This window comes from Centroberyx affinis, unplaced genomic scaffold, assembly GCF_046629955.1.
Source record: "Centroberyx affinis isolate AG114_WGS23_722 - 3 ecotype Tasmania unplaced genomic scaffold, CSIRO-AGI_Caff_v1 ptg001667l_1, whole genome shotgun sequence".
In the NCBI taxonomy this organism is placed as follows: Eukaryota; Metazoa; Chordata; class Actinopteri; order Beryciformes; family Berycidae; genus Centroberyx; species Centroberyx affinis.
In genome coordinates this window covers 600,718-613,829 of record NW_027280092.1, presented here as the reverse complement: position 1 = coordinate 613,829, position 13,112 = coordinate 600,718, and the positions used below count along the sequence as shown (strand labels likewise).

At 43.8% G+C, this 13,112-nt stretch overlaps 1 protein-coding gene across 1 annotated transcript in view; it reads left to right on the top strand.

The window, feature by feature from the left end:
• The window catches only part of kcnh2b (potassium voltage-gated channel, subfamily H (eag-related), member 2b), a 230,266-nt gene that overhangs the window by 126,638 nt on the left and 90,516 nt on the right, over positions 1–13,112 (top strand). Inside the window, exons 3-6 of the mRNA XM_071528383.1 lie at positions 1,452–1,607; positions 3,060–3,267; positions 3,960–4,288; positions 4,687–4,898. Coding sequence (XP_071384484.1) covers positions 1,452–1,607; positions 3,060–3,267; positions 3,960–4,288; positions 4,687–4,898 — 905 coding nt within the window. The remainder of the gene's footprint in view (positions 1–1,451; positions 1,608–3,059; positions 3,268–3,959; positions 4,289–4,686; positions 4,899–13,112) is intronic.

Below are 13,112 nucleotides of genomic sequence, written 5' to 3'. Positions count from 1 at the left end.
AAGCTCAGTGAATCTTCCCTGGATTCATTTAAAATGCATCCAGATAATCCATGTTGAATATTAAGACTATAGCGAAGGTAATCCTCTTCCACTTTTAGATGTTCTCAGACTGGGTCTCAGTAGTAGTATTGATTCTGTCATCATGCAGTTCTGTGTAGTTTTCTCAATCTGTTCAGTGCCAAAAAACATTTGGGTCTAATTTGAAAAATCGGTCAAATGTGGGACAAAATCAAATTAGCTCAGTAATGAACACACACACACACACACACACACACACACTCAGCTAACACCAAAGTGTGTTGGTGTGTTGTTGCTGTATAAATACCAGATGACAACTGAAGCGTGCAGCAGCTTGTCTTCCTCTTGTCTGATGAGCTGATGGGTGTGTGTGTGTGTGTGTGTGTGTGTGCGTGTCCATTGGTAGTTGTGTGTGTCCTTGTGTTTGACGCCGACTCCCATCTTGGTTGACGGTTCAAATCCCCAGTGACGAAGCCAGAGCTGCAGCTTATACTCCGGGCCTATAGGCAGCGTGGAAATCTCGCAGCCACTTACGGTCATGTGTAGTCTAATTTCATGCTTACTTAGCTGTTTTAGCGCCCGTGTGGCAGATTAGTGCGAGTATCCGTCCACGCGTGTGTGTGAGCTGATTAAGTACGGATGCGCCTTTCATACAGAGAGAGAATGAAAAAGTGTGTGTGCATGCAAGTGTGTCCCTGTGATTAGTGATAAGTATATATGGTTGCAGTGTGTGCGTATGTGTGATTACTCAGTGAGTGTGTATGCTCATAACGCATGTGGCAGTGTTTCCCCATACAGATTTATGTATATGGGGGCGGGGCTGACAACAAGACAGACCCACCATAGATAGATTTCCTAACCTGACAGTCATGAAAGAAATAATGCACTCAGATGACTTTATAGTGATACAAATTAAAAGAGTCTAGCTCAAACAAACTGACATATTCAAATTGCTTCAATGTTCTGCTGCTGCCTGTAAGATACATAGAATCAGCAAAAAAAAAATGTTATGTTGTATTTCTAAATGTTGTTAACTTAAGGATTTGAGATACTGGCTGGTATGTGTGTGCATGCGTGCATCCATGTCTGTGTGTGTATGTTTTCAGTATTCCCCATACATAGCTTTTTTTTGTAGTGGCCCACCTCAATATCACACAGCCCAAACTGGCCTAATAACATGATAAATGAACAGAGCTTCTTGTGTTGTATGTACACACCATGACAAATGACCTGAGGCCCTGTAGCATGGTGCTAACAGCATCACGGTTAGAGGTTCAGTTCCCACTGGGGCCACCCATACTAAAAATGTATCCACTCATGATACTGTAAGACGCCTCGGATAAAAGCCTCTACCAAATACAGCCGGTCTGACTGTCCCCCCTCTCTCTCCCTCTCTCTCTCTCTCTCTCTCTCTCCCTCTCTCTGCCCTCCAGGTCAGTGCTTCGTCTGTCTGGTGGACGTGGTGCCGGTGAAGAACGAAGATGGCGTGGTGATCATGTTCATCCTCAACTTCGAGGTCATGTCAGACGAGAGACTGCGAGACCCCAACCAGGAGCTCAACCACCGCCTGCCCACCTGGCTCGTCACCGGTAGCTACTGACTAAGCTCGTCTTGGTGTCGATCTCATTACTGAAAAGACTTTGGCCCGTTTCGTTGTAGCCGTTTGCCACGACTGGCAAGCTGGCCGCATGGTGATCCAGCAATGTTTGAGAAAGTTTGTAAAGACAGAGCAGACGCTTTGGCGCAGCATGGCTAAAACCAGGCCAGTGGGAACAAAGCATTAGATCAGTGCCGTTTGCATAGTTAAATGAGAGGCTCAGAGCATCATCGGCACAAATATATCCTGGGCAGGAGAATACAACAGCTGTCTACCAGGCAGCAGCCATCAGCCTGGAAGCTATTATGAGTATACAGTATGCACAGAGTGTACCAAAAAATAAGGAACACCTTTGCCCTGTCGAGTCGCAACCCCTTTTGCACAAGTCATGTTTTGATTATCTCAATGTGTAAAAATCTCACCCCCACTTCATTTACATCTCCCCCCGTGAGTGAAGTGGATTTAATAAGAAAAATCAGTGAGAGATCACATCTGTCACCTTAAATCACCTGGATCATGTTCATTTTATTTTATGGAAAGACCAGATGGTCCTAATATTTTGCATAATTGTTTTATATCATTCCTCTGAAACCTGGGTATTTGTGTTAGATCAGGTTTGACAAAATGCTTTTTTTCCATCAACTCCAACCTGTACTTGATTTTCAGCAGGGACCACGCAGTGGAACAGCCTCTGAAGTGGACTGTGTCTTGAGAAGGCATTTCTAGTTTCCAACAATTCTTCAACTTGTTACACCCAAAGACATCATTCCTATCATTTGTCAAGTCTCAAATCAAGTCTCTATCCCTGTTAGACTCATATCCATCCATCCATTTTCAAGCCGCTTATCCTTCAGGGTCGCGATTGTTAGTTTCATAGTTATTGCTAAAAAATGTACAATCATCTAATGGTAAAAATCCCAGATCCGGATCACCACCAAATTGTTCCTTGGCCCAAGGTCTATCTGTCCACTAAATTTCATGGAAATCTGTTCAGAAGTTTTTGAGACATCCTGCTGACAGACAGACAAACTACCAAACAGAGGAGTGAAAACTTGACCTCATTGGTGGAGTTAAAAGTGTCATTTTACATTATGAGAGAATTTGATACTAACACTGATTGCTGGAGTGGGAGTTTCCTGAGGGCAACGTGAATTATACAGTCCATTTGTCCCAGATTCCCGTAGATTGTTTTTGAAGCAATCAGTCTTTCAGGTCTATTCGGCTCAACGTGATTCAATTCAAATCTCCCTCTCTCCTCGCTTGACCTTCACTACCTCTTTCCTAATCTATCTCTATTTATTTCTCTCTCTCTCCTTTTCACTCGCCTGGTGTCTCTTTCCCTCCTTGCAAATGTTGACATAGGAATTCCACCTGTTAGTTCTCTTACCTCGAAGGACAAGACTTAGTCACATTATTGAGCCTTTTCTTCTATCTTTCATCCCAGGTCGTCCACGAGGCTTCAAGCTGCGCCTTCCCCTGCTGCGCTCCCTGTCCAACAGCAAGGCTTCTCTGGACGACCCCGAGGCGGGCCGCATCCCCACCGCCCTACCGCTGCACCCGGACCAGCCCAGCCACGAGTCCCTGGCCCTGGGGGAGTTCCTGCCCCTTCCCTCCTTACCGACAGACCACCCGACGAAAGTCTGTGGAAGCAGGTAGGCTCCGCCGATGACTGTTGACAAGGGCCATCAGAGGCTTTCAAGAGAAAGAAAATACATGTATTTGGGCTTGCACTTCAAAGCACTTCAAAACAGAATGGATATGAAACAATACAGAAAAAGGAGGAGTCTTCAAGGGTTCTTTGGTTCAGGTAGTGTTTCTATACGGAGCTGTGATGACTTAAAGAACCCTCTGATTTGTTCAAATTAAAAAACTCGCAAATTCAATTAAAAAAGCCAATATGATTCATGAAGTTATTTTAATGCTGCTGATTTGGAGCATTTCATGGATTCTAAAGTGTTTTTTACAGCACTAAAAAGGTTCTATGTAGAACCATTTGAGCATGCTGCTGTAGAGAACCTTCCTTTATAGCACCAAAGACTGTTCAGCTAAGGTACAACCCTGAACAATCATTTTCTGGTTACTGCATAGAACCATGTTTGTTATGAGTGTACTTGTCCTTTAACAAGCTACAATCCACTATTTTAAGATTTCACACTTTTTCTCTACCAGCCTCGTTTGCTCCCAGTCATTACAAGTTCCAGAGCTGGTAGCGATTCAGTGTCTTGCTCAAGGACACTTCAGCAGGGTGGATGCTTGCCGACACGGGGCTTAAACCCGGCCACTCTGCTGCCCAAATGTGCGACATAAATAAAGTTCACTCATTACGTATTCCTCTGTTCCCTAGGTTGGCTCTACAGAGTTGGCCGGAAGACCGCCAGGAGGACCAGCGCACCTTACTGAGCTCCGAGCCTCCCGTCCCCCCTCCTCCGGCTCCTCCGCACGCAGCCCCGCTGGTGGGTCCCCTCACCCAGTCCTCGCCCTGCGTGGCGCCCCACCGCCTCAGCCTTAACCCGGACGCCTCGGCCTCCAACTGCTCCCTGTCGCACAGCCGCTCGCGGGAGAGCTTCCACAGCATGCGTCGCGCCTCCTCCGTGGATGAGATCGAGGCCATGAGGCCCGACTGGGACCGGAAGAACCGGAGAGGGAGCGTCCGGCCGGCCAGCAGCAGCACCGGTGAGAGAGAAAGAGAGAGAGAGAGAGAGAGAGAGAGACAGAGAGAGAGAGAGAGAGAGAGAGAGAGGGAAGAAAGGGGATGGGAGGAGGGAAGAAGGAGAGAGTAGTGAATTATGGGAAATGGAGTAAAGGTGGCAAAAAGGGAGAGAGAAGAAGAAGAAGAGAGGAAGAAGAAAAGCGAAGATGGAGGGGGGATAGGAGATGGTAAAGAGGATGAAGGGAGTAAAGGGAGAGGAGAGAGGGAAAGGGAGAAGAGAGAGGGAGAGGAGGGAGGGAGGAATTTGAAGGACAATGACACCTTTTTTATTTTTGATAGTCATAATCAGAAGGGTAAGTAAACAAAGTACACGGGTCCCAAACTGAACCAAACTCTGTCTTCCTTGTGTGTATATTTGCAGGTGCGATGAACAACAAGTCCAACATACTGAACTCCACGTCGGACTCGGACCTCATGCGCTACCGCACCATCTCCAAGATCCCTCAGATCACCCTCAACTTTGTGGACTTCAAGCCCGACCCGCTCATCGCGCTGCCCGCCGGGGAGATGGACATCATCGCCCCCTGCAAGCTCATCGACCGCACGCACAACGTCACAGAGAAGGTCACGCAGGTAGGGTGGGAGGTCAAGTCTGAAGTGTGTGTGTGTGGTACGTCACGGGGTGAAAGGCTGTGTTTGTGGGGTGTGTGTGTGTATGGATCAGCTTCTTCTTGGTCATACCTTTGTGCATGTGACTCAGTGTCTTTTCTATACGCTGCTGCTGCAACACAGACTGTGGAGTGCTACACGGTGGCTCTAGATGGGGCAAGTTTACCTTATATTGCTATTAAAAAAACAGTGTAAATACAGATAATATGTTGAATTGGTCGATTCTGTCGAAGCTCATAGACTCTAAGTAGGGGATGCGGTACTTCATTTATGTGTGTGTGTGCACATACAGTATATACATGTCTACATGTGTGTGTATGGATATTCATGTATGTGCGTGTGCTCTCAGGCAGATATGTAACTCATTTAGTGTAATTCACTTAGCACCTTTGTTCGCTGTAAGCCGACTTGTGTTCCCGAGGCGATAATGCTTGTAGCGGCGGCTTAATTGAATGAGAAGGAGATTGATTGACGCTCTGATGAGACGATGGCTGAGGGTTCGCACGGCGGCGTAGGAATCGTGGGTAATTGACTTAGGGAGAAACAGAGGGAGGGCGTATGGGACGTGTTGCAATGTAGCCCCTTAATTTGCTCATCCTCTCACAAGCCCCTGTTCTCCCACTCCCGCTTCCCAGTTATTACAGCAAAGTCACTTCCCATCTTCCCTCACTGGCTGAAAATTCATCTTTTCAACAAGCATCAGCTCACATCACCCTCTCCCTACTGAATCACATCCCTCTCTCTAATTGCTGTAAAAAAAAAAAAAATCCTTCTACCTCTCTCTGTAGATCTTATTTTATTACTTTTTCCAGAGCTTCTCTCTTACATAATCGTCTCAGGAATTTTGTGCACAATGGCTCTGACCCTTGCGCTTCTAACCGCTGGGTGCTTGTACTGGTAATAGGAATTGAAGCTTATCCTGCTGTTGCACTCATTGTAAGTCAATCTGTGTAAGAGTGTCAGTTAATGCCTAAAATGTAGAGTTGTATACGGTAGAATATGAAGAAATGCAAACACTGGATGTCACGTATGTTTCACCAACAAAAGTGAAACAGGTAAAATATGATTCTGCCACTTAAATCAGAGATGGGTTGTAAGAATGCATTGGCCCTCATTCATCAAGCTGTTGTGCGATCAAATCTGATCTTCACCGCAAAAGGTATTTATCAATCTCACATCTGCTCAGAAACACTCCTATCAAAGAACTATATTTTGGTGTTGCGCATGGAAAACTATTGGAATTACAGAATAGTAAAGAATTTCCTCATTTTCTGTGCTTATTATGGATTTTTTGCATCAGAAGTATGAATAAATACCCCACTTAAAGTCTTGGAAGACGCAATGGCTCTTTATGGAGGCACAGAGCATAATTGGATGATTTGACACTGTACGCTTTACTGTATATAGGCCAGTGCCTATGGTGAAGCCCGGTAACCATGGCAGATCTTGTGCTACTAGAGGACCTTAATGATGTGCCAAGCCTTTATTTTGGGTGTCATATGTAAATAATCATTTTGGTGGCGTGAGAAAGATGTGGTAAGTATCTAACGATCATTTCCATGGTAGATTCTGCACTCGTTTCCCAGATGGCTTGATGACTGAGGTCTATTGTCCCCATGGTTGTCCCTGCAGCACACATACTGTATACTTGCATGCTGAAAAATGACGCACATCTGGATGTGTTCAAACTCCACCACCTGTGCTATTTCAACACATCTGCTTACAAAGCATTTGTCAAGGTAATTGAGTTGAGGAGACACAGGAGAGGAGACCATATGGGACTTCTGGAAAGGAGGCAGAAACAAAATCTGCCTTGACTCTGCCATTTAACCAAGGTGCTTGTTCAGCTGCGGAAACATTCAGCTACATTTGGTGAGGTAAGGAGGGAAAGGAGGATCATAAAACTGCTTTTTGGCCCTCATCAGAGTCAGACAGAAGCCTTAATGAGGGCAATGATGGCACAAACAAGTTGGTTTTATGGGGAAAGTTTTCTTGTCTCTGTGCACCAGGCGTAGCTGAATGTTGGGCCTTTTTTATCAGCTTTACAGAGGAAGACGTCTTCCAGAGGAGCTGGTTAATTAGGATGTTCCATCACAGCGCATTGTTCTCCCTTGTTTCAGGGCTCGCTGAGAGGTTCAGGTCTTTGAACAGCCTCTGTTGGATGAGCAGAGGAAGAGAGGAGAGCTCAAGTCTGTTTAAGTAGATGAAAGTGTGGCTCTTATTCTCTCAGATTTGGTGTGAGAGGTGAATGGCTTTCTTGGGCACTTTGCTTCTCTACGTTTCCCTTTTTTTCTTCACCCTTCTCTCTGTCTATTCAGTTACTTTACTGGCATGACTGTTAAGAAAGGATATTGCCAAAGCAGTATACAAAATGTAAACATTCAAAAAAAACATTCAAAAAACAGTAAGAGCATATGAGTGTGTGTGTGTGTGTGTGTGTGTGTGTGTCAGCATGCGTGTGTGTCTGCTCACAAACGCATACTAAATGTTTTAATGGACTTGGGCCTGGTGTTACATGTAAAAGTTTTACTGATAAAAGTTTTAGTACTTTCACCCCTTGTGTATGTGTGTGTGTGTGTAGTGTGCGTGTCCCCTCTGTACCTTCAACAATGATGTCTCAGATTGATTACCGATATGACATCTCATCAGCCTGGTCCCTCTTGATTAATCAGTTGGTCATTAAAGTCTCTGTCTCCTCTGTGATTCATGTGACTGTGATGAAAGGCAGGGGCAAGAGTCGTATCGAGAAAATCTACAGCCGTCATGACAAGGATGACATCTTGCATCACTAAAACAGTGTCAACTGACAAGGGCCTTTAGTATATTTTATATACTGGGGAAAAAAATGTTAGCTGATGTTACTGTCTTTCCAGATTTGAATGTCACAGACGACTTTACATTATTCCCGGTGGTGTCAGCGTAGTAGATAAGAGAGATATCAGGTCTTGTTCTCCTCCCTTCAGAAGAATCCATTTGCTTCCATTCATTCGTGTACAGTATGAAAAACAACTTCCACAGAGCCAGATAATCCATCACAGTATAAACACGAAGCCTTCATTTGGTCGTAATCTGGTCAGAGTTTCTGTTTTATTGTTATTTCATTGTGCCCACGTTGAGTGTTTTCATATCAGCGCTGCATTTCATCACGCTCTGCTTCCTGTCAATCACCTGACTCCCACAGCAGGAAACGGAAGCCTCCGCAGAGAAAATAATCTCTCAACAACATGTCACCTTACAAACTTCATTGTCACATCCATGTCTTTTTTTTATTTAGGGCGTCTTTGTTAGCCGGGACAGCAGTTAACGTCAAGCTAGGTTTAACACCGTAAAGTTTGTTTTAAAATTAGTTATGTTAAGTAGAAGTAAATGTTTAAAAAAAATCTAATTACATACAGCATGCATTGCAAAATGATTGGGAGAAATGTAAACGAGACGGAGACAGGGGTAAATATGCTGGATGATTCATGTCGGAGTGAAAGTCTTCATATGTAGTATTTTTTTTTTTTTTGCTGTTTTTTGCTTTTCTGGTGTCATTATTAAGCCTGGTTTAATATGGAGGCCAGTAAAGACCCATAATCGAAAGCTATCAGTCTGTTCCTTTGCGTCACGCTCGTCTTTGGAAACACAGGCTGCATGGTAGAATGAATAAAGAGCAAGAAAGATTAAATTAAGCTCTCTGTCCTAGGAGTGTAGCCTACATGGAGTTAATAAGAGGAATATGAATAATCTCCTCTTTCATAGTGTGTATCTGAGACATCAAGCTCTCTTTCTGAGAATGGGAACATCAGCAGAAAGCAATAATCCAAAGTCGATGATGCAACACAATGTAAACCTAATGCAGCCGCTCTATGAGAGGTGCAGCTGGCAAGGTCAAAAAACATAATCCTCCATCGATGTGTGTGTTTGTGTGTGTGTGTGTGTGTGTGTGTGTGCATCAACCCATGCTACACAGTTACGGTATGGTGCATGCAGATGGAGAAAACGGCACCAGCTGTGTCTCCAAATGCTATGGACTGCTATTTATAGTTGGTTAAGGGAAGCATGGAAACACACAAACAGCATTTTCACTACATGCATCTTCACCTTTTTACAAACAGGTCATCCCAGATTGACATAAAGAATCTCTTTTTGCCGGATCCCGACAAGCCAGAAGTGCTACTCTATACTTTCATTAGACTAGATTTGAGATTATATTTGCTGCATTTTTGCTACAGTAGAAAACACACACTAAGGAGTGTTAGGAAAGATGGGAGAGAGAGACAAAGATGTCTGAACCCGTAACATCACAAGAGCATGATGTACTGTTTGCCTGATGCTGTGAAGTCCCATAAATACCCAAAGAGTCTGCAGGGTTTCAGTCCAACCAAACACTACAGCAGCTGATTTCACTGACTAACACACCTTCAACTAGAGAGAAGGAACTAATGAATGAAATCAGCTGCTGTAGTGTTTGGTAGGACTGAAACCCACATTCAAAATGCCAAACTCACCTTACTATTAAAAAGAGCAGCTGCATTACCTGCCAAGGCCTAAAGATGGCAGCACCACATCAGGCAGCCTGATGACGGGCCTCGCCAGTCCCTCAGCGGAGCAGAGAAGAAGCTGTTGAAAGGCAAACAGGGCTGAATAATTTAACTGTTCCATAAAACATCTGACACCCCCAACTAGAACACATGCAGATTTTTCTCTCTCATTTAGAACGACTGCTGGCACTGCTCCGTTTTCCGTCTCCAAAAATCTTTGTTTTGGCCCCTTGCATTTCCTCACGACAAAGCCACTTGCCATCACAGTGATTCATGAATGTTGACTTGTTTTGCTTTGTGCACTGGGTGTAAGTCGATTTGGACGTGACAGCGCCAGCTAAATGGCTGGAATGTACTGGGCTTCTCTTTAAATGTAAATGTCTATTCTTGGGGTAAGAGCACTCGCACTTTCTGCCTCTTTGACTTAGGAAAAACAGAAAAAAACTACTTTCCTTACAGCCTCGCAGCCATGTGTCCTTTCATATCACCATGCTAGACAGGAGGATTCGAGCGCGGCTGACCTGTGATGGAGACATAACCCATTCTAATGAAAGAGGAAGGATGGAGAGAGATGGAGGGATAGAGGGGAGGAGGGGAGGAGAGGATGTATCAGAGAAGAAGAGGGGAGGTCCTATCCAGTGTTTGGAGAGGCATGGAAGGCTGATCAGACCACTGAACAGTGTGGAGAGAGAGAAACTGCATGGGATCACGCCTTGATGCACATGGGACGGACACACACACACACACACACACACACACACACACACTTTAGTAACACTCATATCTCCTGTGGCTATGGCCATGTCCTCTATAACACACACACACACACACTCCACACACTCACCCATAGAGAGTTATACATTCTGTACACACTAATTCTTATATAATGCAATAACACATCCATACAGTATTCTTGTAACACACACACAACTCTATACATGGCGTACATACAGACACGTGAACATGTACTATATGCGCCCACACACGCACACACACTGGGACACACTCCCTTACGACACCCGGACACTCTCATCCACTCAAAGTCACACACAGAAACACTGCCTCTCCACACAAGCAGCCCTGCTCATCCAGCTCCACAGTGGGATCCAATGGAGCCATGGACGGCACACACAGCGCCCAGCAACAAAGTGGTAGGAACCTTCTACTTCTCCCTAAAGCTTAGGCTGGAAGTTGGCATCAGTTTGAGTTTTCTGTTGGTGAATAGTGGTTTCGGTGTTAAGACAGTGAGAGAGGCCTGTGTGCTGAGTGTGTGCGTTTGTTTGACGCTGGAGCCTTCTGCAGTTTCTAGTGAAAAGGGCTGGGAAGGTGGAATTTGGTGTTTGGAGTTTTTTTTGCATATAATTTATCAAAGTCGTCCAACAGCTGGATTCCTCTGCAAGTTATTTTGAGCAGGTTTGCGGAGGGACAGATGACATGTAGAGGGATTACTGTAATCTGATTACAAACATAGTGACACTTTTGTTGGAGCTCATTGCTAGGTGGCATAAGTGCATTATAAGCGCATTACAAGAGTATAGTCATTACTCTTGTATTATAATCACACCAGAAAATGACATCTATTATAAAAGACTCAGCTGTTGTTGTTATCTGTTTGATGACCTCAGTAAGTATTCAAACCCTACGGGTTTTGGACACAATATCTGTAGAGTGTGTGCACATAATACATGTTATGTATTATATATATCATATCGCTGTTGTCGGGTGAAAACCTTGTATCTCCAACATGTCAGCTTCTCAGGAACTAAGAAAACAGCCTTGTTTTTAGCTTGAAGACCGTGCATTTTTGGGTTTATCCAATTGGTTTTGAAAGGGTTTTATAAACCTAAGGGTTGTAGGATTTTCTCAACCCATAGAGGAGCATGTAATCCTTCAATTGAAGATAAAACATGATAATCACCAAAGCAACAATATTCTGATTGTAATGCACTCCTCATGCAGTCATTATGTGTCTTGATGCCTTAGAATGCCTTGCCATTCAAACAGCTCATTATGGTTCATTCTTGCTCTGTTGTTTTCTTAAAACTTGAATGTAAGGATGTACAAACAGACAGACAGTGAAGCCTTGGTGTGTCATTCAGGGACTCTGCTGGTAAATGCCTCTGTGGTCGAGTTTGACATGTGAAGACACAACAGTCCAGTTCCAAATTAGAAACAGAGCCAAACTGGGGTGGACGCACACTTTGGGATTTTGACAAGATTTAGCCCCAATTAAGCAGCAGACAAAAAAGTTTAAATAATTAGGGTGAGAGTCTAACAAGTTTTCCACTGACAAAAAAAGTTACAAAATTGGGATGACAGTCTCACAAGTTCTCCACTGAGTCTCCCACTGAGCACCTTGGTTGAGAAAGTTTGAATTGGATAGCAAAAAATCTTAATTACATAGATATTTTTTGGTTAGTTTTTCTGTGGCCATCCACTTCTATCCCTGCTGAGGCACTGCAGCTTTAACTCAAACCTCTTTTTATATCTCTCCAGTATATTTCAGGAGGCCAAATACAAGTTATTTTATTGCTATTTTAGATGGTTTATGGTTTAAAGTTAATTATATTTCATATTATGCACCAACATGAGCAACTGCTGCGGCTGTGTGAATCCTGAGCTGTAGGCATATAGGGCGTTCATACCGGGTGCTGTAAAGACAGAACACTCTTTATGCCATTACAGACTTGCATTACATTAAGTGGAATGTAGGTTCTGTATATTTCTTTAATGAGCTGCTTCACAGTAAATGGGAGAAGCAGATCTCAGAGGAGATGGCAGGAGGAATGTGTCACATCCTGAACTACTGTACATTGGTTCTGTAGGGTGTGTGTGTGTGTGTGTGTGTGTGTGTGTGTCCATGTACATGCTCTTCTCTGTAAGAAGTAGTAGTGATGTATAGTGCATAATCTATGAGTAATTGTTTGTGTGTGTGTATGTGTGTGTGTGTGTGGGAACACTGTGTGCCTCTCTGGCTGGCTGTCTATCTCTCCTACAGTAACATTGCCTGGGTGGGCTGAGGCAGTGAGCGGTAAAAACACTATCAGCAAACATATCATCTTTAATATATTCAAGTTTTCACATGACAGCACTGTAATCTGGTCACACTGCAAAATCATTTCCATGGCTCTGCATAATTTATGGGGTGAAGACCGATATTTTTTGACATACGGATGTGGAACTTGTTTCCTGATCGCTCTATTAATCTAGTTTTTCATCTCACTATGAGTAATAGTCTTCTTCAGTGGAATCACATAGGAAATATTTTGAGTCAATGTAGAGGGATGATTTTGACAAGGACCAAAAGTATTTCTTTATTATGATGTGTTTCAAAATGTATGACAATCAGTAAGGTACTTTTCAATTTTACAGTTTCAAATCACACACACACCACACACACACACACACACACACACACACACACACACACACACACACACACACACACTCACAACCAGTCACTGAGTGGAAACCACCTTACTGTAAAACCTTAAAGATGCTTCAGGGAAAACAGCTGCAACACTCTCCATTAAAATTTGTCCAGGATTTGTTAGAAGAAAAGGTCAAAAGCACAACAGAGACCTTCATCAGAGGTCGTTTTCCCAGCATGCCACTGCAACACATATAGGAAAAGCTGCTCCAGTTATTCCATTAA